General features: G+C 39.7%; 1 protein-coding gene across 1 annotated transcript in view; it reads left to right on the top strand.

The window, feature by feature from the left end:
* The window catches only part of ARAP3 (ArfGAP with RhoGAP domain, ankyrin repeat and PH domain 3), a 1,205,760-nt gene that overhangs the window by 158,775 nt on the left and 1,019,302 nt on the right, over positions 1 to 27,683 (top strand). Inside the window, exon 2 of the mRNA XM_044069919.1 lies at positions 21,056 to 22,377. Within this exon, the coding sequence (XP_043925854.1) occupies positions 21,137 to 22,377 (1,241 nt within the window). The 5' untranslated portion in view covers positions 21,056 to 21,136. The remainder of the gene's footprint in view (positions 1 to 21,055; positions 22,378 to 27,683) is intronic.

Below are 27,683 nucleotides of genomic sequence, written 5' to 3' on the forward strand. Positions count from 1 at the left end.
GGACCGGATTTTCCTCAGGACTAACCCATCATTTATGCCCAAGGTGGTATCCAGTGTGGCTTTAAACCAAGCCATCTATTTACCCACCTTTTTCCCTAATCCTCAGAGTAAAAGGGGAAAGGATCCTGCACTCCTTTGATGTGCACAGACAGCTTTGGTTCTACCTTGACAGGACTAAACCTTTCAGAAAATCTGTCCAGCTGCTGGTCAACTTTACTACAGGGACAGAGGGCAAGGCCATTTCAAAACAAACCATCTCCAAATGGATAGCACACTGCATCCATTTCTGCTACAAACACCATGGAAAACCTACCCCACAGGGGATCAGAACCCATTCCACTAGGGCTGCCTCAACCTCTACAGCAGTTCTCACGGGAGTCCCTACCAGGGACATCCTGGAAGCTGCAACCTGGAGTTCTGTACACACCTTCACCAAGCATTACCACTTACCTATCTTTTCTAAATCCAGAGCTGGATTTGCTACAGCAGTCTTAAAAGGCCTGCTAGCCAGCTCTAATACTTCTTGACTGCCTCCACCCTTCCTCAGCTTTGGGAATCAACCCAAGCGTGATGACTGCAATAGTGAAACATGAAGAACATTGTACAGTTGTGTACACTTACCACAAATGTAGATGTTCGAGTGTATTCAATGTTGCAGTCCTGGTAACCCTCTCTCCAGCCCCCTGACTTATCTATACTTTCTACATATCCTCTTTTTTGGCCATATCTTATGGCATTGGTATTTACTTTTTACTGGAAGTGTTACCACACCATGTAACTGCTTCCTATTTTGGGGTCTCCTGACATCTGGGGCAAGAAAAACTGATGTAATGGCATTGGCTGCATGTTTTATACCCCTGAAGACCTGAAGTCATGGAAGAGCTCACAGCATCCGATGCAGAAATCCCAAGACTCTGGTATTCGGGCCGACTGAGGGCGACCTGCAGGCAAATAACCCAAGTGTGATGACTGCAACAGTGAATACACTTGAACACCTACATTTATGGTAAGAGTACACAACTGTACTTTTTAGCTATATTACCTTTCCTGAGTGGAACAAAAGTTAATCTTTTTTTTTCAAAAATAGCACATGTTCCCTAGAATTGTCAAATGAACTGCAATTTTAAACCTTAAACATGTTTCCAGTTAGTAACAATCATAGGTCCATTGTGAATTATTTGTTCCTCGCTCGTCCTCTCCTTCACTGGGGTATTGGTAAACTTCTGCAAGGAGGTTCTGGGAAGTTTTGCCCCCACCATGTCCACTGATGAACTCTTCTCTGTTTGGAAATCCTTTCTGCTCTCTGTGGAGGTGGCGACTCCAAATGGACTAAAGGACTTAAAGGGTGATCGTTGTCATGTGCAGTTTCTATTTCGGTAGGAAAGTCAATATCGCCGATGGTATTGCTGACCTTAGGTGGAGCAAGATAGGGCTTTCTATTGTTAGAGACAGTCGTATCTCAGGCCAGTTTCCTTTCTTTTCTTAGTCTTACCTCTTGCAATGTCTGTTTGACCTTGTTGAAGATCGTATTGCAATTACCTCTATATGACTTAAAGGCCAAGTCTTTGGATATACTAACATCCAACTGACTAATTTCTGCCTTAGGGTGTTCCATCATTTTCTGGTTGTGTCATATCAATAACTCCTTAAGTTCTGACCCATGTCTGTCAAAGAGTGCAAGAAGTTCATGATGTAAAACAGACCCCTCAATGATATGTGATCTGGGGTCTAAGAACACCATCAATAAGCTTCTGAGCTATTGCTTGCACACCATGAAGACCAATAGACATCACCTTATAATGGAAAACACCATCAGATATGAATAATACTGAATCTCCTTAGCTATTGGAGTTAATGGGATTTGCCAATAACCCTTAATCAAGCTTAGCATAGACAGAAATCTAGCCTTATCTAAATTTTCTATGTTTTTTTTTCACTCTGGAAATGGGATAACAATCATATCTGAGTATACCATTCAGTCCTTAAATAAATGTTATACTACCATCAGATATGTATACCAAGAAAATGTAACTATTTCACTCTCTCTGGGATGTCTGTATGGCTGACAGTTTAGGCATATTTTGTATCTCTCCTTGTACTATTTGTCAAGTCTATATTAGAACAACGAAGTTTTAAAACTTTGAATGTTCTAATATCGACCCGTAGTAAGCAAAAGCTGAAAATATCGAAGCAACAGAAAACCAAATTTTTTCCCGGGGAAAGAATTTGGTTGTCCATTTCTGTTGCTTCAGTATTTTCAGCGCTGTGGTGGAAAGTTACGGGTCGGGTTCAGGTAAGTGTGCGATTGAGTGTAGGTTAGGTTTGTTAGGTTAGGGTGCGAGTTAGGTATGTGTGCGATTGTGTGGACATGAGGGTTAGGGCGGGTTAGGTGAGTTAGGGTTAGGGCGTGGGTCAGGTAAGTGTGCAATTGTGTGGACATGAGGGTTATGGCGGGTTAGATGAGTTAGGGTTAGGGTGCAGGTGAGGTGAGTGTGCAATAGTGACGGACCTTAGGGTTAGGGTTTGGGTTAAGGTAAGTGCATAGTTAGTGATGTGTGTATAGTTTAGTGTAGGGTTAGGTGTAAGATTTTAGATGTATGTGTGTGGATTGCTGTTTGGTGTGCTTATGTTGTGTGTATGTGTTTTGGAACAGTGAAGTTTTTCCCTAGGAAAAAAAATTGCTGTTCTGTATGTTCGATGTTTTCAGCTTTCGCTGATTAGGGGTCGATATTAGAACATTCAAAGTTTTGAAACTTCGATGTTCTAATATAAACCCCTATTTGTCACTGAGATTTTAACATTTGATAGGGTTTTAGAGCTACATTTCCACCAAAGATAGTCTGAATATTGTACTGAATTAAAGAAGTTCTGCCAGGCGGTCCTGAGAATATCAGCCTGTTCCTGACTACCAACTCATTAACTTCCTGTGTATGGATTACTGACAATGTTTCACCTACCTTTTTCAAGTCATGCTGTGGGTTTCTTTTCCTTTCTCCATCAAACACATTAACTACAGAAGCCTGGTTTTCCTTTGAGAGCTTCAGCTGTGGTAAATGGCTGTTTGGGTTTGCATTTGTCTTTTCTTTTCCCAGTTTGCCTCACTTTGTAATTTACTTTTACTCTAACTTACACTTGAACAGGACTTTGCCAATTAGCAAGAATATTTTTCTCAGCAGTGGGGACTAACACATGCACTTTGTCCCCTGCTTGAAATTCCTTAATATGAACATTTATATTCCATGCACTCTGTTGGACTTCTTGTACTTTTTTCATGTGTTCTCTGACAAAAGGCATTGTAGTTCTTAACATTTCCTTGAGATCTACCACAATCTTAGATGGAGTGTTTTCTTCCCCATGGGTTTCCTTTGCTTTGTCTAGCAAACCTCAGGGTTGTCTGCCCTACAGTCTCTTAAAGGGAGTAAATCCAGTTAAGGTTGGGGATTCTAATCTTACAGACAACAGATGTTAATGAGTCAGATGGTGCCAATATTTCTTACCTTGTTCTATTTCATTATGAAACATAGATTTCGAAGTGTTGCTAAAGCATTCGCTAGCCCATCTGTTTAAAAGTGGTAGACAAGGATTCTCACTGCTTCACATTAACAAAGTGGTGTAGGTCATGCATTACTCTGGACATAAACAGGGGATTTTGTCTCATAATGATTTCTTGGGGATTTCTGACATTAGAAATTACTGTTGCACTGGTTCTTTTGCTATAGACATTTATGTGAACTGCTTCTGGGGACTTTGTGGCATAAGCAATGATTACTAATATGATGACTTTGACTTATCTTCACAAGGGATTCTATAAGGTCAGTTGCTGTTTGCTTAAATTTAATTTCTGTTACAGATAAAGGGATCAATATGTCCCAAAAATCGGGAATAACTGCTGTCTTCTGGCATTTTGGTTATACTTCACAGAAATATTCAATATTTTTCCAATATCTGGCCAGGAAAACCTAAGCAAATCATAGTCTTTGTTTGAACGATGCCTAAATGTCTATCCAAAATGCAACTAAGAGTGAACTTCATTACAAGAGGTTTAAAAAGTTTTGAAAAAAATAATTTGCTTATTATATGTACTGTCTCTTAAGTTACTCTATAAAGCTAATCTTTTTTCAGTTCAAAACATGGGTATGAAGCAGGAGAGTTCTGATCAAGGGTCTTACCTTCAGTTGTTGCTGTATTTTTTCTAGCCCTAATTGGTGTGTCATCTTCCCATTGGGCTTTTTATTAACATGTATTATGTGGAAATCAGTAAGACTGACATTACTCTTATCCCCAGCCTAACATGAAGTGGAGGGTGTAGTTTCATATCCTACAATGACATGTACCATTTTCTCTCCTTTGCCTAACTCCTCCTTTATAAAGGGCAAGTCATGAAAGTAATTCTCTTTGACCTTGAGTGCTGGTAGGATTTTTGCCTTAAACTATTTTAATACTATTTTAATTATTCTAGCACTAGACTCCTGCTTGTGTACTTCTTTGGATTTCTGTGCTACCTCACTTTGTGTTTGCTTATGTTAAACAGTATCTGCCTACTTATGAGTTTCTACATTTGCCTCTTTTCTTAGCACTACAAGCTCATTTTCATCAGTCTGAGTACTGACTTCTCTCAGTATTTTGCTGTTCTTTTTTGTTTGTTTTTATGCAGGGTATAGTTAACTGTGAGCTTTACCCTGTCTGGCTCTGTATTAACTCCTGTAGTCCTACCCTCTGAAGTCTTTTGGTCAACCCAATTTCCAATTTATCTTTCACCTACCTTACTGCCTTTTAAAGCTTCCAAAATTCCATAGCTCCTTTTTTATGTGTGTGGTGTATCTCTCTAGATGCACACAGTTTTGCTCCACACATGTTTTCCATACCTCTTTGAAACTGGATAAAGTCCTGCCCACTTAATATATTATTTGTTATATTAGACACTAAAGCTACTGGGTGTAGTAAAAGCACTTAATTTTCTGGCTGGCAGCAGCTTTATATTTTGGTCTAACAAAAGTAATCCCACTTCCTGAATCTAACATTTTTTGTAATTCTTTAAACGGTGCATTTAATAAGTTTTGGAATAGTACAATGGCAAAAGGTAGACTTTGCACTTGTAGTGGCTAAGCACTCAGGCTGTTTGCATTCCACTATGGCTTCACTACAGGTCCATTCTTAAACATGTAAAGCAAATTAGTTTAGATGAGCTTGCATAATGAGTTTTGTTTACTAATAGGAATAGAGTCATTCATTTATTTACAGGCCCAGACACATGTGTAAGTGAAGGCTTCTTAGGAGTCTTTGTTAAATGCAGGTCTGACTTCAGATTTGCACTTTCAAATGATGCCAAAGTTTCTGTTAAGTCTACTAGTTCTTCAGAAATGTACACACTATCTTGAAACTCACACTTCTGTAAATTGTTAGGCACTCTACTCATAAATCTATTCATTGTTAAGATGTTTACAATCTTTCCTACACCCTTGAATATAGGTTCTAAGCATACTATTAGTATATGTTTCTTATCAGCCACCTTGAACCAAAGCAGTTTGTGCTGAACTTCCTATGATCAGGTATGTTTCACTGCCTCTAGAGAGACACCCGCCCTTTTCAGTTTTCGGTAGTCATGGGTGCATGCATTTTCATTATTGCTACAGGCTTTTGAAGAGTCCCCTATATGATGTGCAGGCAGAATTCTAGCCCATTCAAATGAGGATAAATTCATTTTTGTTTTATACCTCTCAAAGATCGTGATGTAGGCCTCAATATCACTCTCAAAGGTCATGAGCTCAGCCTCAATATCATCCCCTGCTGACAATTTCTTCAGTGATGCACTGGATCTCTGGTCTTCAGATGGCTAAATAGTTATGGAAGTTAAATAAAAATGGAATGGACAAACACTCAGCACTGCAGTTTTAAAACAAACAAAGTATACTCAAGAAAAAATCCAAAATCCACTGTGCTGCTCCTTCAAACCAACACTTTATCACTGGATTCAATTTTTTCTAGTTACGGAAGCTCTCTGATGCTTTATGTAACAACTTAGATAAAAACTACGAATAAAACCAAAGAAAGCTCTGTGGAATAATTCCAAACACTAGAATAAATCAACCATTTAATGAAGCGCTTTTTGTTACCTACTGTGAGGTAACTTCTTCAGATACATAATAAGTGAATGAAAGCAGTTATATAACAACACTAATCACATGATCTACGTTCCTAAGTTACCTCACAGTAAGTGACGAAAAGCGCTTTAAACGGTTGATTTATTCTAGTGTTTGGCATTATTCCACAGAGCTTTCTTTGGTTTTATTCACTGTATGTAACAACTTGCTGTTTCTAGTTAACCAAATGTTACTCAGACTCAGTGGCTGCACACTTGGCAACACTCCCCCCCCGTAGATCTCAAGACTAAGTAACTGCTGACTGGTACTATCTGATCCCTGGTATCTGTGGTGGCATCTGCTAAAATTTTAATGGCTTCCTCCATTTTACTGCCAACCACAATAGCTGTCGTCTACATAAAATACAACTGTTAGTACAAAGTCATACCATGTCACAGCTGCAAAAGATTACAATTCTCAAAGATTCATCTGCACAGTTTATTTATTGACATTTGTTTACCAGGAAAGTCTGACTGGGTTGGTGCCCATTTTCAGCAGAAGGCCAGGGAGAAAAGCTCCAAAGTATTGCAAAAACATTATAAGAACAGTAATTTTACAAACTTCAAAAATAATACATAATCAACTACCATTTAAATAATTATACCAAATTAGACATAATATGAAAACATTGGTTAAAAATTGATAAAACATATATGACAATGATTTAAAATTTAGAGAAATTTAGGCCAGTTTAGAGAAATTAAATGTAAATTAGTAAAATACAAACAGGAATTGCAACATGAAGTGGGAGAAAAAACAGGGTAATGGCATATTTTGACACAGAGTCAAGGAAAAAAATGGCTGAAGCAGGAAAGTGAATGAAGAAGGGGACTAAGAAGGTATAAGGTATGAATAGGTACTTGTTCATATTTGGGGATATAGTTTATCCTAGAGTTGAGCAAGAAAAGAACCAAATTTTGGCTAGAAAGTCTTATAGCATGGCTTTAAAGGACTGGAGAGAGGGTACCGACTTGAAGGTTACAGATAACATGTTCCAGGCCTTAGCAACATGATATGAGTACAGACCATGCCCCAATAAATTTGATAAGTTTGTGGACAAAGAGGAGTTTTTGGTCATTAGATCATAATGACCAACTGGGAACATAGTTGTGTAGAATGTTATTTAGTGCCAGACAAACAGCTGGATGCTAGATTGTTTTATAGGTGGCAAGAAGCTGTACATGTGTTAGTTGATGGGGTAGTTCTAACCAATTTAGACTTTTTAGTGCTATACAGCAGTGAATTCTGAAAGGGGTATTTGCTGCAAATGTATCTACTTTATTACAGCACTGTTCTAGTTTTGCTTTTTTTAGTGTTTGGAAGTTAGTAAGGATGGTAAAGTAGGGAGGAGACTAGGTAAGTAGTGGCAAGTGTAATTTTAGCTGCATTGGTAAGAAAGTTTTTTACTCTGAAAGCATCCCTAGATTTTAGTAAGTTTTTTAATATAATTTTGTATATGCTAGTCAAATTTAAGATTATCATTCACTATCATCCTTCAAAATTTGCTGTGAGAAGTGACTTAATTGGCTGTGTTATTAAGAGAGAGGATTTAAAATTTAGTTTTTTCATGAGAGAGGGATCTAGGGAAAAAAAGTAATGTGTGTGTGTGTGTGTGTGTGTGTGTGTGTGTGTGTGTGTGTGTGTGTGTGTGTGTGTGTGTGTGTGTGTGTTGGTGTGTGTTGAACATGAGTTGTAAGTTACACAGCTATGTTTCAGTTGATTATATAGCTTCCTGTGTAATGTTTTGGAGGTGTGCCCTTGTTGTCAGAGTGCAAATGAGTGTGGAATCATCCGCACACTTCATTAGGGAGATCTGTTGTGAGGATATGTGGAGGGTGATGTTGAGAATGTTAAACAGGAAGGGACCAAGGATAGAGCTTTGTGATACACTGGTGGTGACTGGAAGGTATGGAGAGAAGTGGAGTTCCATTTTACTGGCTGATACCCATTGGTCAAGCAGCTTTTGAATCACAGAAGTCTGGGCTGAGATAGACAGTGAAGACATTTGAAGTAGAAGTTTGCTGTGACAAACTGTGTCAAAGGCTTTAGATAAGTCTAGAAATAAGGAGGAAGCTAGTTTGCCATTACCTCTAGCTTTATTGGCAGTGTCTATAAAGCTCAGAAGTGCAGATTAGTACTATGGGAGTGATGGAAGCCGTGTCTTGTGGGGATTAGGAGTTCTTCCAGTAGGAGATAGTTTAGTGATTGCTTTTGAATACATTTTTCAAGTATTTTGGACTGGAGGGATAAGATTAATGTAGGTCTAAAATTAGTGATATTTGTTGAATTTCCTCCTTTGTGTGCATGGATAATGTGTGATCCTTTTCCAAAGAGATGGGATATGAGATCCCTGGATTGACCTATTTGTAAGGATTTAAACAGGATAGGAAATGTTATAGGCTGCTATTTTAAGGTACTCATTTGGAAGGTCATCAGCTGAAGTAGCATGGTTTGAGATTTTTTAAGAGTACTTTTGTATAGGATGTGGGCACAGGTTTGAAGCTGGAAGTGGATATGAGGCTATTGTTCACCAGGACTGAGAATAGATGTCGGGAATCCTTGGTTAGGGATGCTATACTATTTCTGAAATAAGTTGAATTTTATTGCAGTTTTGAATTGTGCCTTATTGGGAGAGGGGTTAGGGTTAATTTGTTTTGCCTGGATGTAAGATTTCATGAATGATTGATCAGAATCTTTAGGGTTCTATTTACTAGTGCTGTGAATGCTGTTGCTCTGAATGTTATTATAAGTTTATTTGTCTTCCTTTATTTGCTTTTTAGTGTGGTTGCGGAGCATTCTGAAGTGTACGAGATGTTAAGGTGTTTTATATTTTTGACATTCTTTCCATGCTTCTTCTCCATCCTGTATTAGCATTCTTCTCTTTTTCGATAGCCAAATTGCAGTATTTGACTTTAGTCTCTCCCTTCTAGGAGTTGCAAGGATGTTTAGGAAAGTCATATTGAATCTATTCATTTGGTGGCAGATTTGACCATCTTTACCATTATTTGAACCTTAACTTTTCTCAGTTTCTTGTGTCTTTCATTAGTAACTGGTATTGTTTTCTATCTTACCCCTATTCTGATTCCCTATATTTTCTAAATCCTATACACTTTTTACTAAGGTCCAATATCTTATAATTTAGGGACTACAGTAATACTTTCTATCTTATTGCTTTGTGTATTTGTTTCACACAAAGGTTTGTTGCTTCTGTAATGGTGGATTAATATATCCTTTCTCTTCTTCTACAGAACCTTCTTTTAAATTTTTAGCTATTTCCTGACATGCTTTCCTGTTTGGTTATAGTCTTGAAATTTGGAACCCTCACATTTCTTTGCCATAACTATTCAGTTAAGGTGACTGTGAATCACAGTTTTTTTTTTCACTTGCTCCCACGTGACTGCCAATTGCTCCATCTCAGATTTTGACTCTGTCTGCATTTTAGCCCACCAAGTGCAAAATCTTAAATAGGTTCTACTACTATGTGAGGAAATCCCCCAGGAATACTGATTATACTTAAATTAAAGTCTCCATGAACCACATCTCCTTTTTCTTAGCTTTCCCAGAGGTATGTTCTGCTTTTCTCTTACCTTGCGTATCATAAGGAAAAGGATACAATAGATAATTAGAAAGGTGGAATATACATATGTACATACACATTAACCATGAGCTAGTCGTGTTGCTGACTCCTTTGTCCAGTATAATGCATGGTATCTACTGTTCTCTTTAGTTACTCATATATTCTGTTGATTTTATCCCTTTCCTTAAATATTGAACTGAACCCCTTTTATGTTTCATCTCCCACATGTATGCTGTATATCCTGATACATGTTGTTTATGTCCTCTCATCATTTTCCTTATAAATCCAGTACATTTATTTTCTCTTCCTTATATTTTTGTTTTTGACACAATATTGAAGCATTGTTTCTACATCAAGAAACATAAGATCACTTAGCTTTTTCCTTTGACTTTGAGTATTGACAGAACTTATATTTCATTTTAATATATTTCCCCTTTTTCCTTACTTATGTTGACATTGAGCAGGCCTTTCTTCACTTGCATACGTAATCTCTTGTATTGTGAGGATCGGAGGAGGAAGTCTACAATTTCTTTGTAGATATTTCCAAGCTCATCATGTTCTCCATTTTAAATAATTGCTGATGAAGCACTTAACCTTATCAGTTAAGACCCCAGTTCATATTCCAGATGGGTACACAACATCCCAGTGATACAGACCTGTATTTTTCCAACATGGATGGTTAGATCAGACCATAAACTAATCACTCTGGATGTCCACACCCCACCACTACCCCCAACTAAGGAAACCACAGTAAAAAACTTTTCTAAAGCAAACTTCACCTTACTTAAGACAGAGGTGGTAAGTTTCACAGCCCCCACGCTAAAGGATAATGCTGCCCAAGATGCAGAAACCTTTACAAATGCACTCTATGAGCACCTACAAGGATGCATGGATCATGCCATCCCTAGCAAAACCAACACTCACTCCTTTAAGAGAAGGAAACCAGTTTGATGGACCCTTGCAATAAACAGGCTATACAATAGAAGGAGGAAACTAGTTCAGAAAAAAAAGCAAATCCCAAGAAGGAAAGACATCCCTGATCAGTATCAGTAAGAAACTGAGGTCCCTCATGAAATCATCCAAGCCTAACTTCAAAAGAAAAATAGCCAAGGATTCAAAAGATAACCACAAAACCTTCTTTAGCTATGTTAAGAATCTAAGTGGCAACTTGCAGATATGCACTGAACTAGTGCAAAATAGCACAAAATATACTGAACCTACTGATATTGCCAAAATGCTGGCAGATAGATTTAGTGCAAACTTCACCCCCCTCTCACCTCCAAAAGGGCCCACAACAATACCGGAAAAGTGTAGTGTCCCAAAAATCACAGACGCACAGGTGAAAACAGCCCTTTCAAAGCTAAAACACAGTGTCAATGGGACCAGATGGTGTCCCAGGCTGCATCTTGCACGAACTACAGAACAAACTAACCCCCCCATGTAAACACGCTATTCATCCTCAGCCTCTCCACAGGCTACTTGCCCATAAAATAGCGCACAGCAACGGTTATTCCTCTCCACAATGGAGGGGCCACAACTGACCCTGGTAACTATCATCCCATAAGCCTGACTAGCCTGGTTTGCAAGGCTATGGAGTGCATCATCATGGAACTCATTAACAAAGACATTGGGAACCTCCAAACACATGACCCAACCCAGTTCGGCTTTGTTAAGGGCAGATCATGCCTACTAAACCTGGTTGACTTCTTTGAGACAGTCACCAAGGCCATAGACGAGGGAAAGGTGGTTCACACAGCCTACCTTGACCTCACCAAGGCTTTCAACACCATTCCCCACTCTGGTATTACAGAAAAACTCACCAGCCTAAACATAAACCCCTACGTCATGAGATGGGTTGCCAGCTGGCTTACAGACAGAACTCACATGATAAGAATAGTGGGCTCCAGGTCCGACTCTAAACCAGTCACAAGTGGTGTCCCACAAGGCTCAGTCCTGGGACCCCTACTGTTCAGCATAAACTTCTCAGAAGTACAGGCAAACACAGGAGGACTATGGCTAACAATGTTCGCCAATGACTGCAAACTGGGAGCCATAATTGACTCTCTGGCTGACAAGGACATCCTCCAAAAGGGCCTTACTGAGACGGACACATAGTGTCAAAGTCATGGCCTCAAGCTAAATGCCAAAAAATGCATAGTCATCCCATTTGGGAAAAACAAAACACCCACGAATTACCACATAGGTGGCAGCCCCCTTAATACAGAAGAGGTAATAAGAGATTTGGGGACCCAGGTAGATAGTAATTTCTCCTTTGCCAATCATATTGCCAAAGTAGTTAGGAAATCCTTCTATGTGGCCCATCTAATTACTAAAGGGTTCACATCTAGAAATAAAGAGGTTATAGTGCCCCTCTACTCGTCACTCATTAGACCCATCATAGAGTACAATGCCCCATTTGGGATGTACCTCACAAGACACTTTCAACAGCTGGAAAGACCACAAAAGTACCTCACCAAGAGGATTACTGGCCTCAAACATATGTCCTATGCAGCCTGACTGAAAAAAACTCCAGCTGTACTCAGTGGCATATCGCTTACCCAGATGTGATCTCTGCCTGATTTACAAAGCCATGTCCAGCTCAGAATTGATGGGCATGCTCCACCTAAAGAAATCCAAGTAACTGTGAGCCACGCTCTCTAGTGAACTAAACCTCATCACAACAATAAATATAATTGCTGAAGGGATAGATTCCTGTCACAGAGACTCCCCATGCTTTGGAACAAAATTCCAAATTACATCAGGCAGAGCCCCTCACTAACACTCTTCAAGAGAAACCTTGACGAGTGGATGGGTAACAGAAAATACACCCCTGGGATCACTTCATTGGCTCTGCTTGACAGAAGATCAGTTAATTAATCAATGGGATGGCAAAAGCCAACACACTCTGACTAGGCTTATAAATGCCCTCGGGCAGATAGCCTAGTACCTACCTATGAACCTATGAACTTTTGGAGCCCTGTCCTTAACAAAGTCAACTCTAGCATAATCAGATGTGGAAAGACATGCTAAAACATCTTATAGCCTTAATACTTCCATGGCTAATAGCAGCATACAGATTAATGGATGCACCATTTTTGTGTCATTACCAGTTTTATCCAACCACACACTGTCTAGCTTTTTTATAGCCAAAGCATTTTCTTCTACATAGAGAGGGGCATCTGTGTTGCTCAACTGCTTCTTCAATTCCAAAGATTTACACTCTCCCCATAGCAAACATGTTAGCAGACAGGTATATTATTTCCGTGATCATCACTTACACCTTCTTCCCAGACAGTACTTGCTTCCTTCTCTTGGAACCCATGTTGGATACCTCCAGATCCTCTCCAAGCAGATTATCAGCTCACAGATTGACATCACAGAGGAACCCATCTGTGTCAAGACCGTGTAAACATACTTCTCAGTTGTCCAGATTTTCCCAGAATGGCCAGATTTCTGTCTCATATTTTTGGTCTGTTTCTTATATAATGTGTGATTTTCTGGCAAATCACTGGGATGATCTGAGAACTGAAGTTATTAAATAATGACATGCATTTGAGTTTCCAACTTCAACACCTTCAGAAATTGCATGCTAACACAAATCCTGATATTCTAGTGACTTTCAAAGTTTATAAGAGCATTTTTTTAAATCTGTCCCTATTTGGGGCATTTGTCCCCCCATTTTGTTAGACTTTGTCAAGATTTCTAGCACTACATGCAGCTAGTTGGATGTGCCTTTGTTCAACTACCCATGTCTTAACTGGACTTCTTTCTTGGCAGACTCTAGGACTATGGTGGTAATGTTGGAGGCCCCTTAAATTTGGGGCAGATCTATCAAGACACAGTAAACCTCCCCTATCATTTAACATCCAAAGTTGCTTCTACAGATGAGATGACACCACACCATGAAACAATATCTTCTCTCTCAGACAAGTATTGCCACAGTCATAGCACAAAACCACTGCCATCCTTTCTTCTGCTAGCACCTAACTGCTGATTTGATAACTTATTGTCATCCCTCTCTAGTGTTACTATTTGTCTGTCTGTCTATCTATGTCTATCTGTTTATCTATATTTATGTATCGCTTTTATTTGTTTATTTATTTATTTTATTTATTTATTTTATTATTTTATTTTACATTTGCTGACCGGGCTAGTCTAACTGGATATATGTCCATTTTCAGTAGAGGCCCGGGGAGATAAGCTCCAAGGAAACAAACAAAATCACAAATACAAAAATTAATGTATACAATGAACATTGCAGGTGCAGTACAGAGAATAATCAAAGAGGTAATTCGTTCATAACATAGTTCAAAATATACAGATACAATTAGTACAATACAAAATGTATGGCAGCAGAATTATACAATATATTAGTATACAAGTAGTCATAAAGAAAAAGTAAATGCTGAAATTATACAATATATTAGTAAAAGTAGTCTCCTTAATGCGATTCTGAAGATGTAAGTAATAGTATAGAAGGACAAGGTAAGTTGTTATTAGGAAAACGAACTTGATTACTGAGAAGAGTAGGGTAGGTTGAACCAAGTAAGAAGAGCTAGTTGATCAGTCAGGTTTAGTACAGGGGCACAACCAGTGTGTTCTGAGGAAAAGTTTCAATTTGGTTTTAAAGAGTGATATAGAGGGAAGAGAGGAAAGTTCATTAGGAAGAAGGTTCCAGGATTTTCCAACAGTATTAGAGAAAAGAGAGTCTCCAGCCCTGTTGTTTGGTTTACAAATATTTACAAGAAGTTTATGTGATGATCGTAAGGTCTTTAGATTGTTGTAGGGGGTAATGAGGGTAGATAGTATAGGGGTATTGGTAGGTTGGTAAAGGGTTTTATGGGCAATGGTCAATTGGTGGAATTTAAGCTGATTTTGTAATTCAAGCCATCCTAGCTGCTTTAGATTAAAACAGGGGTGGGTTCTGAAAGGGTTACCTGTAGCAAATCTGGCTATGTTATTGCAGGATTTTTCCAGTTTATTAAGGTTGTTTTTAGAGAGATTAGTGTATATGGCTGAGGCATAGAGCAGACTAGAAATTACATGGGTGTGAGCAATAGTTATTCTAGCTGCAGGAGAGCAGAAGGGTTTGATCCTGTAGAGAGAGCCTAGTTTTCTATTAACAGATTTTAGAGTATTGTTAATATGGGTATGGATGTTAATGTTGTTATCTATGGCGATACCTAGTAGTTTGGTAGTTGGATCTAGGGATATGAGAGTACCATTATTGGATGCTACTGTGAAGTCTATTGGGGGGGACTTACAAGTAGGAGTAAAAAGGAGGAGTTTAGTTTTTTTGGGGTTCAGGAGATAGCGCTGTGTAAACCATTGTTCAACTGTGTTAAACACATTTTGGGTAAGGGAGTGAAGTTCAGATATAGATGTGGCTGAGCATATAAGTGTGGAATCATCTGCATATTGTATGCATGTAGCTTGGGGGATTGCTAGGTGAAGGTCGTTGATAAATATAGAAAACAGGAGAGGTTCTAATATGGACCCTTGAGGAACACCAATGTTAATGGGCGGATGGGTAGCTAGAATGTTATGCCAAAGTACAGCCTGTTGTCTGTTATCTAAGTAGGACTGGAACCATTTTATAGCTAGTGCATCTAGTGATAGGGATTTGAGGATATTTATAAGTATCTGGTGATTTACCATATCGAATGCCTTAGACAGATCTATAAACAGTGCAGAGGAAAGCATATTGAGGTTACGTGTTTTGTTAATACAGTCAGTAAAGGAAAGGAGGGCAGTAGTAGTGCTGTGGGAAGGTCTGAAACCATGCTGAGAGTTTGAAAGTAAGTTATTTTGGATTAGGTGGTCTAGCAATTGTCTCTGGGTGCATTTTTCCATGATCTTTGCTAAGGGAGAAAGTAGGGCTATGGGATGGTAATTGGAGAGTTCAGTAGAGTTCCCACCCTTGGGAAGGGGTTACTTTCCAGATTTTAGGGATGTGTCCTTCACTGATGGTTCTATTGATGAGAATGAAAATGGGATAGGCGATGGATTTGGCTGCCTTTTGTAGATATTCAGCGGGTAGTTGGTCTGCTGAAGGAGTGCACTGTTTTAGTTTTTGGATAAGGGTAAGAATATATGTTGTTGGGACTGGTTGGAAGAGAAATGGAGGGGTTGGGTTAGAGTTAGAGTTGGATATAGTTAAGTTCTGAGTAGATAACTGACTGGCAAGAGTTTGAATGGCCTCAGTGAAAAAGGTATTAAAGGCATTAGCAGTCTGCTTGGGATTCCCCTGGTCTGTGCCTTGTGGGTTTGGTGTGATGGATTGACCTGGGTGTAATAATTAATTAATACTTGCCCAAAACTTTTGTGGTTTATTATGGTGAGTCTGATGGAATTGTAGGTAGTAGTTTCTTTTGTCAGACAGTATAGCTTTTATAGTTTAATTTCTCAGCTGTCTGAAGTTTTATTGGTCTACTGGGTTTTTAGTTAAATGAGATTTATTCCAGTATTTATTTCTGAGATGGATTCTTTGCCTGGTTTCTTTTGAAAGCCATGGGGTAGATTTAGTTCTCATTCTAATAGAGCGAGTTGGTGCATGGTGGTCTAGTATGGCTAGGAAGTTAGAATTAAAGTAATTAACAGCTTCCTCCAGTGTGAGGTATTTTAAGGGAGACCAGTTACATGCTCTTAGTTCTCTCAGGAAGAGATCGGGGTTGAAGTTTTTCTTGGTTCTAATTGTCCTAGATATGGTTGAATTAGGTAGATTGGATTTAAGCCTGATGATGTAGGTTCGTGAGTGGTCACTTACATCATCAGGGAGGGTTCCAGCTTCATATGTCTGGGGATGATTATTTATGAGAATCCAATCTAAGGTGCTTTCTTTTTTATTAGGCTTGTTTATCCTGGTAGGGGAGGTAATGGTTTGAGAAAAAACAAAAAGTTTAATATGACTGGTAGGGTGGCTACTGCTACAACACTTCCAATCAATGTTAAAATCACCTAGGATTATGGTTTCTTGAGGTAAATTATGGGATAACAAACAAAAGATATTTTCTACGGTGGCAATGTTATTACCAGGAGGAAGATAGCTACAGATAATATAGATGGATTTGAATGTGTTAAGTTAAAGCTTGGTAATAAGAATGCCAGCACTGGAGTCTTGAGGTGGTTTATAGTTGTAGGTAGTAATCTGTAACCCAGATTTTAAAAGGATAGCTACACCACCACCCTTTTTGGTTGCACGGTCAAGTCGCAAAATATTATAACCATGTGGGATGACTTCATTGTCTTTAGTTACAGGTTTTAACCAAGTTTCTGTTAAACAAAGAATGTCAAAGGAGTAGACATCTAAGAGAGCATAGAGTTGTGCAACTTTGTTATTAATGCTACGCATGTTGAGATGAGCTAATAAGAGTGAGTTAGGTGGTTTGGTAAGGGAATGGATAGTAGAGGGGTTGGGGTTGAGGAGTTGAGTGGTAGTAGCAGTTGTTGGGCCTGGGTTTGGGTGAATGTCTCCATCTTTTAAAGAGAAGAGTAGTGTTTGAAGTCTAGGATTTGGGAATTTACTATATAGAGGTAAAGATTTTCTGGGATTGGGAGAGTCATATCTAATGTGGGCTATCCTATGGTATTTTGTTAGTAGATAGCTGGGTGTAGATGTTATGTAAACATGGTTAGTGAAAATAGGTAGAGAAGGAGAGTTAGTTTATTGAGGTAGAGAAGGTGTGGATATAATGGGTGTTCATAGGAGGTTAGCAGGTAAGCTAAAGTTAGAGGTGGTAGAAGTGTAAGTATGAGTAACCTCTGTAAGAAGGCTGGGGTAGGTAGCTTATACATCTGGAAGGGTAAGTTGTTAGGTTGCTGTTATAGGCTCGGAGGTATACTAGGTGGGGAAAGGAACAGGTGGAGGGTGTGTTGAGAGAGATAGGGAGTGGTAAGTGAAAGGAGGGAATTGGAGTTAAGTGGCCAATGGTGAAGGGTTTGTGACTGGTGGAAGAGGGAAGGTGTGTGGTTAGATGGTATAAGAGTAGGACCCCTGTGGGGTGGGTGGGATTTGGGGGTAAGGTAGGGGAGCTGAGTAAGCCCGCAGTGGGAAACGAGCGGGTAGAGACAAGTGAAGGAGAAGCTAGAGAAGAAGCTATCAGCAATGCTAGTAACTGAAGGAAAGTTAGGCAAGTCAGGAGTGGGAAAGATCAGAGATAAAACAGAAGTCTATGAGGAAAAAAAACAGGTGGGTGTAGACAGTTGAAGTAAAGGGTAAGTGAGAAAATAAGAGCAGGTCTAGGACTTAAGAGATGTAGTGTAATTACAGAAGAAATACAGAGGGATAAGCAGGAGATAAAGGATGGGATAAGGTTGCCACCTAATGGGCAGATCTAGTATTGCAAGTAAGTATGTAAGGGAGCTAGCTGGTTTAGAACTAGGGAAGGAGTGATAGCTAGTAAAGGGGGTTATTATAAAGTAGAAGAGGTTTGTTGGATACAGGGTAGATAGGGGGGTAAAGGCTGCTGGCTGTTCAGGCTCGTAGTGTACTTTAGAACCTCTGAAGCAATAGTAGACGGTAGTCAGCTTTACAAGCAGGACTTAGACAACCACATACTTTCTTGCTTCCTTGAGAGAGGGTGCAGGGAAAAGAAGGCTGTTAGATGAGACCGCAGGTATTTCAATAGGGTCCTTTGTCACCAGGTAGGTAGGTTCTTAGAGACTATATCAGGAACAGCGTAATGGGGAGCAGGGTACTTTAGGGAGAAAGAGAGACAAACGTGGAGGAGAGAAAAAAAGTGTTCACACATAGCAGGTAGTTATGACAATTAAACAAACAAAAAAGCTTTACATGAAGACACAATTAATAAATTAGCTTATATCCATGCTCTTATTTTTGAAAGAAGCTATTGGAATCACTTTTAAGCTAGCAGTACTTTGACATTATAAAGTAGTCTAAACTATCATTTAGGGGAACTCTGAATCAGGTTTACTGAAATTGGGAGCAAGCAAAAACAAAAACATAAGCTTCTAATATCCAAATATAAACTATACCAGCAAAAATAAAAAATAACTGGAAAGCTACCTTAGAGAGAAATTACTGTACTACTCTATGCAGGGACAGTGAGTTTACAGTGTGGAATACAACACTGAAAAAAAGAAAAATAATACTATCACTTACTAGAGATGCTACACCTGGAGGGCTTTCAGCTGCAATTAGAGCAAATATGGCATCCAGGGTTTTTAAAACCTTTGGTGTGTTGTAACTGAGCAATCACTTGGGGGGTGGGGGAAGGGAGGGAAACCTTCAACTGGAATTTAAAGTAGCAGGGGAGAATCCAAGGGACTCTGCTAAACCTAGCTAATTATCAAGGACAGCCAAGGAAATAAGGTAAACATATAGGCACCCTTGTTCAAGGACTGGAAGGTTTCTCCAAGAAAAACTATGTGTAGGAATACACCACAGGTGGAAGTTGTATGCTGCTTACTAGTCTGCAATGGCAGATTTTATTCTCTTTTATATTTGTATTCCCCTTTGCTCATTGTTTGCTGCACACAATGTAGCTAAAGATAAAAGCAGCTGGAGACTTTGCACCTCTGTTTGGTGTTTAGTGAAGAACAAGTATTGAGGAGGAGGGACTGAAAGCTATGACTATTTCGAGGGGATAAATACCTTCACATATAACAAATTGTCAATAGTGAAACGGATGAAAGGGGTGGGGGTGGGCTAAGAGGAAGAAAGTTTGCAGCTATTGCCCCTGGGGTATGCACTCCAGCTGACTGTAACAGATTTTAACAAGGCATAACAGTAGTTACAAATGCTGGCACCTACACTATACAAAAGGCAACAACAAGGTTCCTGGAGTTAAACCAGGGGTTGCAGTCTATTTTTGGATGATTGCTGGTTAGAGTTTTCTTTGCTTTTAGCTGGAGTGAGAGGATTCCTTGCTCACACAAGTGGTGGAGGGGAACCAAAGCGATCAGGTCCTCAGTGGCTACAACACAAGTGGCAACAACAAGGTTCCTGGAGTTAAACCAGGGGCTGCAGTCTATTTTTGGATGATTGCTGGTTAGAGTTTTCTTTGCTTTTAGCTGGAGTGAGAGGATTCCTTGCTAAAAACAAGTGGTGGAGGGGAACCAAAGCGATCAGGTCCTCAGTGGCTACAACACAAGCGGCAACAACAAGGTTCCTGGAGTTAAACCAGGGGCTGCAGTCTATTTTTGGATGATTGCTGGTTAGAGTTTTCTTTGCTTTTAGCTGGAGTGAGAGGATTCCTTGCTCACACAAGTGAGGGGGGACCCAAAGCGATCAGGTCCTCAGTGGTTTAAAGATGCTACACCTGGAGGGCTTTCAGCTGCAGTTTATGATCTTTTATTCCTGACTTCTTTTCACTTTTCATTTTTTTGTTCCCCTGAATTTCTTTATGTAATCATTAAATCCTTTCTGAGAATTTCCTGGTTTACTAACAAATGTATTTATCTATCAACATTCAAATCACCAGCTGGAGACAGTGTACTACAGGTTCCACCAGGTTTATGAAAAATGTACCTGCTGCTGCAGGCAACAGAAGTCTCTGCTGCTCTTCTTTCAAGACCTGCAACTATGAAAAGAGATGTATTTTCAAGAGCAGGTGTGTGTGTTGACTAGAATCAGAAAGAAAGCCATTCAAATTTTCAATAATAGAGTAAGAACAATTGTGTAAGTGCACACATACACATCAGGTTTTCGCATATGTCTTACTTGAGTGGAGGATGGGGTGGATTCCAGCTCTCCTTGTTGTTATAATTGAATAGTGGATATCAATGGATTGGGCACAGCAGTATGGAACTCAATAAAACCTATCCGATGATACATACTATATCCAAACATACATGTAAAATTAAGCACTGCAATAAAGGGTAATTAATTCCTTTAGTACAGTATATGTTTGGTATACTGGTGGATTCTGCTGGGTACTTATGTCTGCATACTTGGGATACACATGCTTTTGGCTTGATTTAATTACTTTCCTCATTGTATATGGAAATGGAGGTCCTACATAGAAATTAATGTAATTTGCAGCCTTACTATAGGCTGTATGTTGGATATATTATCGTAGTGTGTACATATATAGCCAGAGTTGTTTTATACAGTGCTATGTAATAATTTTGTTTAGCATTTTGTCTGTTGTCAGGTAGTAAGAAGAAGCACTCCATCTTTCTATGCTTTGTGATTCTTTTTTGTCCAATGATTTTTCCATTTGTTTTATTTATTTATTTATTTATTTTTCTCAAGAAGTTTATTTTCTGGTAGTATAAACAAAAGAATAAAAAGATGCAGTTGTCTTACTGTTTCCTGTTCTGATTTGCCAGTATATTACATTCTTTTCTAAGTACATTTAATGTCTTTCTCTTTCAGATGACTGACATATGCTGCCCATTTTCTCAAATTTTTTGAGTCTGTGTTGGATGAGGCAGATGAAACACACCGCTAATCATCATGGCTACATCTTGTGGTGAGGACAGTGAAGTTGGTCACTTGTTATCTACTATCCACTTGGGAAGATATCATCAAACACTGCAAGATCATGGATTCTGTACAGCCAAGGATTTACTCTGCTTAGACAGTGAAAGCCTTCAGAAAATGGGTATCACAGCTACTGGACACAGGAAACGTATTTTAAAACTTGTGGAACTGTTACATTTAACAGTACAGAGCCAGGATGAACAAACTGAGGAAAAGGAGACTGAGGAAAATCTGTTACCTGTGGCACTTGCTCAACTAAATGGACAGACTCATGGGGTCACTGAACTGTCCATCGTGGTAGGAATGGACTGTGGTGCTGGCCATCCTGGAGAAGAGTTAAGTGAGACAAGTGTCCATCTTGGTGGGCATAAACATGATGAGGAAGATCATTCTGCAACTCTTAGTTCTTATGACCTTGCTGAAAGTCCAACAAGAGAGACACATGAGAGTATTCAAAAACCAGTTCCAAAGCCAAGGACTGTTTTTGGTAAACCTACTCCACCTGCAAGAAGAACTGAGAATAGTGTTCCAGTTGCATCAAAGGAATCCCTCCAAGTATTTCATGACACTTATCAGATGCTGCAACTCTGCCAAGTACAAGAAGTGAGCCATCAGGACACAGTTCCATCACAACAGTCTCTCCCGGTACTACATCCTGACACTTACCAGATGTTGCAGCCTTGCCAAGCACAAAAACTGAGCCATCAAGATTCAATTTCTCAGTCAGTTACACTTGAAGGCTTTTTTCCAGGAGAAAGCAGCACTGATATAGATGACCAAGAGCATGAGTTGGAACATTCATATGTAAACACACAGACCCTAGCAAGGTCAAGAAGTTCTGAGTCACTAGTTCAAGGGGACAAGCTATCTGATGTTCTTCCAGCACTCCCACCACGGCAGCATGCGGGGGTCACTGCTTCCAATGCTGTAAGCCTAAGTCCAACTTTACAGACAAACTTCAGCTTTCTTTGCTCTCCTCCGCAGACGTCATTGAGTGCAGGTACACGAGATACAGCATCGACATCTTTTGCTCACTCTCATCCGGATTCTTCTGGCACAGAACTGCATATGGTGCACAATGAAATTTATGCTGGCTTATCTGTCCTGGACTCACCTCTAGCTTCCTTCACTGAAAGCATTTTAAGCAGCATGCCAGGTCAAGAACATGACCATGTGTCAGAGCAGGAAATCACATCTTCTCAAGAACATCTAAGGTAAGACAGACTTTTAAAGTTAAGTTCACCCATCAAGAAGCATCCATGTGCATGGCTGAAAGTTTAAAGCAGAAAGCTCTTTTGCATTTATGGGAAGGAATATGTACTGTATCCTGGAAGAATGAAAATATAAAGATCTGTTTTAATCGCATCATTAATTAGAAAGGAAATGTTAAAAAAATGAGATTGTTTGTTGACTAAGTAACACAATCAGAAGTCATTAGAAAACAGTACTTGGAATCTAAGCAGGTGAAAATCTTATAACGTCTTTCACATTGCTGCATTTAGAAGAAGTGATGGTAATATTTCTGCAGTGGTATGAGTGCATCACCATTTTAGTCTTCCTTTGTGGTAATACCCACTGTATTCCAACCCAATCAGGAAATGCTTTTTAGTCACATAAAGTAAGTATACTGAGAGCATTAAGCGGTTACATACTTCTAAATTGTAGTAAGACCCCCCCCCCCACACACACACACACACACACACACACACACACACACACACACACTTCTCTGCATGCAGTCTTCATTGAATCACCTTCCTTTGCTTGCAAAAACAGATGGGAACTCATTGATACTACACAATATTAATTGTATGCTTGATGATGAAAACAATGGCAGGATAATTTTTAATATCAAAGTCATAGCTTGCCACAGTATACGCCAGATAAACTTGTACCTGCTATTGCTTTATATAAATAAAAAAATAAGCTCCTACCTGTTACTCTTTATGCTATAGGCTGTCATTATGGTTATGAAGCTATTCATGCACCCTGGAATTAATAAACATAGCATGCAGATATGTACAAACATTATGCTCCCTATGTTCATTATACTTATGAATTATAAACATGAAGTAATGACAGAACTCTTTGAAATGAAATATGAGATAGTAGCCCATGGGGGAGTATAGACACAGTCCCATTTTTTGAATGGTGTACAAAAGCACCTGCTGCACGTTAACCCAGGAAAACTCCTGTCTATTAGTTGTATTTTTCGCAAGTAATCCTTATTATAATGTTTCCATAGGTTCATAGGTCCATAGGTGTTTACTAGGCTAACAACCACAAGGACCTTTTTAAGCCTAGCCATGCATCCCACATCTCTGACAAGTTCTAATACCCTTGATAAGTGTAAGCATGGGCCTGGAAGATGAACCATTTACAGATTACCTGTTTGCATCAGAGACATAGGTGCCAAACCAGGGATGGATTTCCGGTTTCCTATCCAATTGTCCAAGTTGCACTTGAACTGGATTAGGGAGGAACTCTGACATGGATGGGGAGCCTGTTCCATAGATGGGGTAGTCTCTGGGATACATACCTACCTCTCCAGCAGGTCCTATTTATATCACAGGGAAGGTTTAAGTCTTTAGAATGGGTAGTTCTGGTACTGTTTGTTTTGTGGATATGCAGGAGGTCCGTCAGGGTGGGTAAGTAAAAGGAAAAGGAGTGGCAGTAGTTCTGATAAATTCATCTCACATCCAGGATGCCTGTGCATATATAAAACTTGAGCCACAGGACAAACAAGTACATAAACACAACCAGAGCTGCAAGGAGGATATCCAGTCCCTGTGTGAATGTAACAGTTTGTCTCTATATCTTTGTTTCTTACAAAAACAGGCCAACCTCTGTAACAACAGGTTGCTACTCCCACTCTGGTGTTAGCTGTTCTGCTTGTATCTCTACTTTAACGGTAAAGGAGATACATCTAGACATGTCTGCCAACTACAGTCATGGGAATGGATGTATACTTTAGCTCAGTTTTACTCAATGACTTGTAAAAATGAACAGGAAAATTAACATTTTAACAAGTACTTTTTACCGAATGTGAATCCGCAGTAACTCTAGTTGCCACTGAGGAGTAAAACATCACTACTTGATACTAATACCCAACAGATGGACTGTCTCTGTTTTATCTGCTATGGAAAGAATGCCTCTAAACTGAGTAAGATGTATAAAGACAAATAATGCTATTTTGATTCTCATGCTGTGAGATACAAATATCTCCAATTGATATGTGTTAAGTAACTGGAGCAGGAGGTCTAAAACTTGGTGTAAGAGAATATGTCTATTTCTTTGTGCTCACTTTCTTTCTAGCAAAAATAAGCAAGAATAATAAGCTTTATTTTATGGTGCATCCATGCAATATATTCCAAAGCAAAAGAAAAATAATTCCTCTATGGGTTCAATCCCCAAGAACTAGATTTGAGAAACAAACATTTCATCTTTCAACAAGGCTCAAAGATAAGTTGCAAAGTTTTTTTCTTTTTACCATTTCTTTTTGCTGAAGTTATGCATCCGCATGCAATCTAAACCGGGCTTTCTGATTTAATCAATCACTGAGTGAATCAAGCCATATATCAGTATATAATTAAATGAAGCTATATTCAAGGAAAAAGTAATATTAACAAAACAGAACACAGGAAAAGATTCCTAATAAAGTGTGCAGTGTCTGGCTCACAGTGTAAAACTAATGTCTTTTGGCTTTTCCCAGTTAGGGGTTGCCACAGCAGAGCTCTGGTCCGCTAATGATTGGCAGTGGATTTTTTATGGTGCCGAGTTGCCAGCCCGACTCCCAACCTTCAAAGAAGGTATACCTGGCCTGGATCACAGTGTAATAGCCAGATATGACACTGAAATAAATAGTTTTCTAGCAATTATATGACCACTTTTAGGGAGAAAATTATGGGTATGCAAATTGCCTTATTGATAACTGGAAACTTCACTAAACACAGTTCTCCATTCACAGCTGAACTCGAATTATTCCATTTAATATATCTAAAAATAGGGATGAGTATCATCAACAGGGGTAAAATACTAAGAAAGCCAATGATCGTTTATGAATACCAGGTTGAGGGCATTATAACAGGAAAGTTCTGTTCTGTCAGTGCTTCTGCTTAGACGGGAGGCAGAGATTTTGTGAGTAAATTAATTTCAGTATTTTTCAAATCATTAAGTCTGAATCAAACAACAAACTTTACCCAGAAAATGAGAAAAGTGTGTTCATCCTGTCTTGAGCTTTCATGCAGTATTAGTTCATAGGTTCATAGGTTCATACTAGGCTATCTGCCCTAGGGCATTTATAAGCCTAGCCAGAATGTGTTTGGCTTTCGCCACCCATTTTAAATTTATTTTGCTATGCCCTTTTTCGAGGTTAGTATACTGTTCCTCTGTCTAACAGTGACACAGAAGTGATACCTGGGGTAAACCTACGATCTCCCATCCACTCATCAAGATTCCTCTTGAAGAGAGTCAATGAGGGACTCTGCCTAACCTGGACTGGGATTTTATTCCAGAGTGAAGGGAGCCTCTGGGTTATGAATCTGTCCCTCCAGCATGTCCTATTTATTTCAGTGCTGAGGTTCAAGTATTTCGAGCGCGTAGCTCGATGGGATTTGGATTTTCTGAGGTGCAGCATGTCCATTAATTCCGGGTTGGACATGGCTTTATACGTCAGGCACAGATCGCCTCTGAACAGGCGGTATGCCACTGAGTAGAGCTGGAGTTTCTTTAACCGGGCAGCATATGGCATCTGTTTGAGCCCTTTGATCCTCTTGGTGAGGTACTTTTGGGGTCTTTCCAGTTGCTGCAGGTGTCTGGTAAGGTACATCCCAAAAGGGGCATTGTACTCAATTATGGGCCTGATGAGGGATGAGTAAAGAGGCACGATGACCTCCCCTGATCTAGATGTGAATCCCTTCATGATTAGGTGGGCTATATAAAATGTTTTTCTAACCACTTTGGCCACGTGGTTGTCAAATGAGAGATTGCTATCAACTTGGGTCCCCAGGTCCCTAATTACTTCTTCTGTACTTAATGGATTACCACCTATGTGGTAATTTGTGGGCACTTTGTTTTTGCCAAAGGGGATGACTATACACTTTTTGGCATTTAGCTTGAGGCCATGGCTCTGGCACCAGTTGTCTGTTTCTATGAGGCCCTTTTGGAGGATGCTTGTGTCGGCTGGAGAGTCGATTATGGTGCCCAGTTTGCAGTCATCTGCGAACTTGGTCAGCCACAGTCCTTCCATGTTGGCCTGTACCTCCAAGAAATATATACCGAACAAGAGAGGTCCCAGGACTGAGCCTTGTGGGACACCACTTGTAACTGGTTTGGAGTCTGACATGGCTCCAGCAATTCTAACCATGTGGGTTCTGTACTTGAGCCAGTTTGCAATCCATCTAGTGACATAGGGGTTTATATTTAAGCTGGTGAGCTTATCTATAATGCCCGAGTGGGGTATTGTATCGAAGGCTTTGCGAGGTCCAGGTAGGCTGTGTGGACCACCTTCCCTCGTCAATGGCCTTGGTGACTGTTTCAAAGAAATCAACCAGGTTTAAGAGGCAGGATCTGCCCTTAACAAAGCCGAACTGGGTAGGATCCAGTGTCTGTAGGTCCCCAATATCTTTATTTATGAGGTCCATGATGATCCTTTCCATAGCTTTGCAGACCAAGCTAGTCAGGCTTATGGGGCGATAGTTTCCAGGATCCGTTGAGGCACCACCTTTATGGAGAGGGACCACTGTTGCTGTACGCCACTCTTTGGGCACATATCCTGTAGTAAGGCTGAGATTGAACAGTAGTTTTATGTTTGGGTTTAGCTCTTCTTGGAGTTCATGTAGGGCAGCCGGGACACCATCTGGTCCCATTGATGCTGTGTTTTTTGCTTTGGAGAGGGCGGCTCTTACCTGAGCATCTGAGATGTCAGGGGGGCATCACTCTGCTGGGATAGATATTTGCCCTTTTGGTGGGGAGGAGGGGGAGAAGTTTGCGCTGAACCTGTCAGCTAGGATGTTGGCAATGTCTGTGGGTTCAGTGTATTTTTTGTCATTTTGGACTAATTCTGAGCATATCTGGGAATTACCACCCAGATTCCTAACATAACTAAAGAAAGCCTTGTGATTATCCTTAGTGTCCTGTGCAATTTTTCTCTCGAAGCTGGCCTTAGACAATTTTATGAGTGCCCGTGGTGGTTGGTTGGTTTTTTAGATGTTCTTCATATTGATGACTGCTTAACTCTATGCATTATATCCTGCCAAGAATATAACAGCTTGCCAGCTTCCAACGTTTAAGAGCACCTTCTATGCACCAAACATTCAAGTAGCTCAAGCTGAGCTGATTAAAAGATGTTTGGATGTGAAGCCTTCCTGCAGCCAAAGAATACACTCTGCTGAGGCTTGTGAGGATCAACAGTTGCCCTGTGCTTTCTTTAGCTTGATAGATAAGTTCTCTTTGGGAAAAAAAAACTTCCATTTTCTTATTTTTACTGACATTTTATTACTTTCCTTTTCAGGAAAGTTAG

The sequence above is a fragment of the Protopterus annectens genome, chromosome 4.part0, assembly GCF_019279795.1.
Source record: "Protopterus annectens isolate FY-2018-M chromosome 4.part0, PAN1.0, whole genome shotgun sequence".
Classification (NCBI taxonomy): domain Eukaryota; kingdom Metazoa; phylum Chordata; order Ceratodontiformes; family Protopteridae; genus Protopterus; species Protopterus annectens.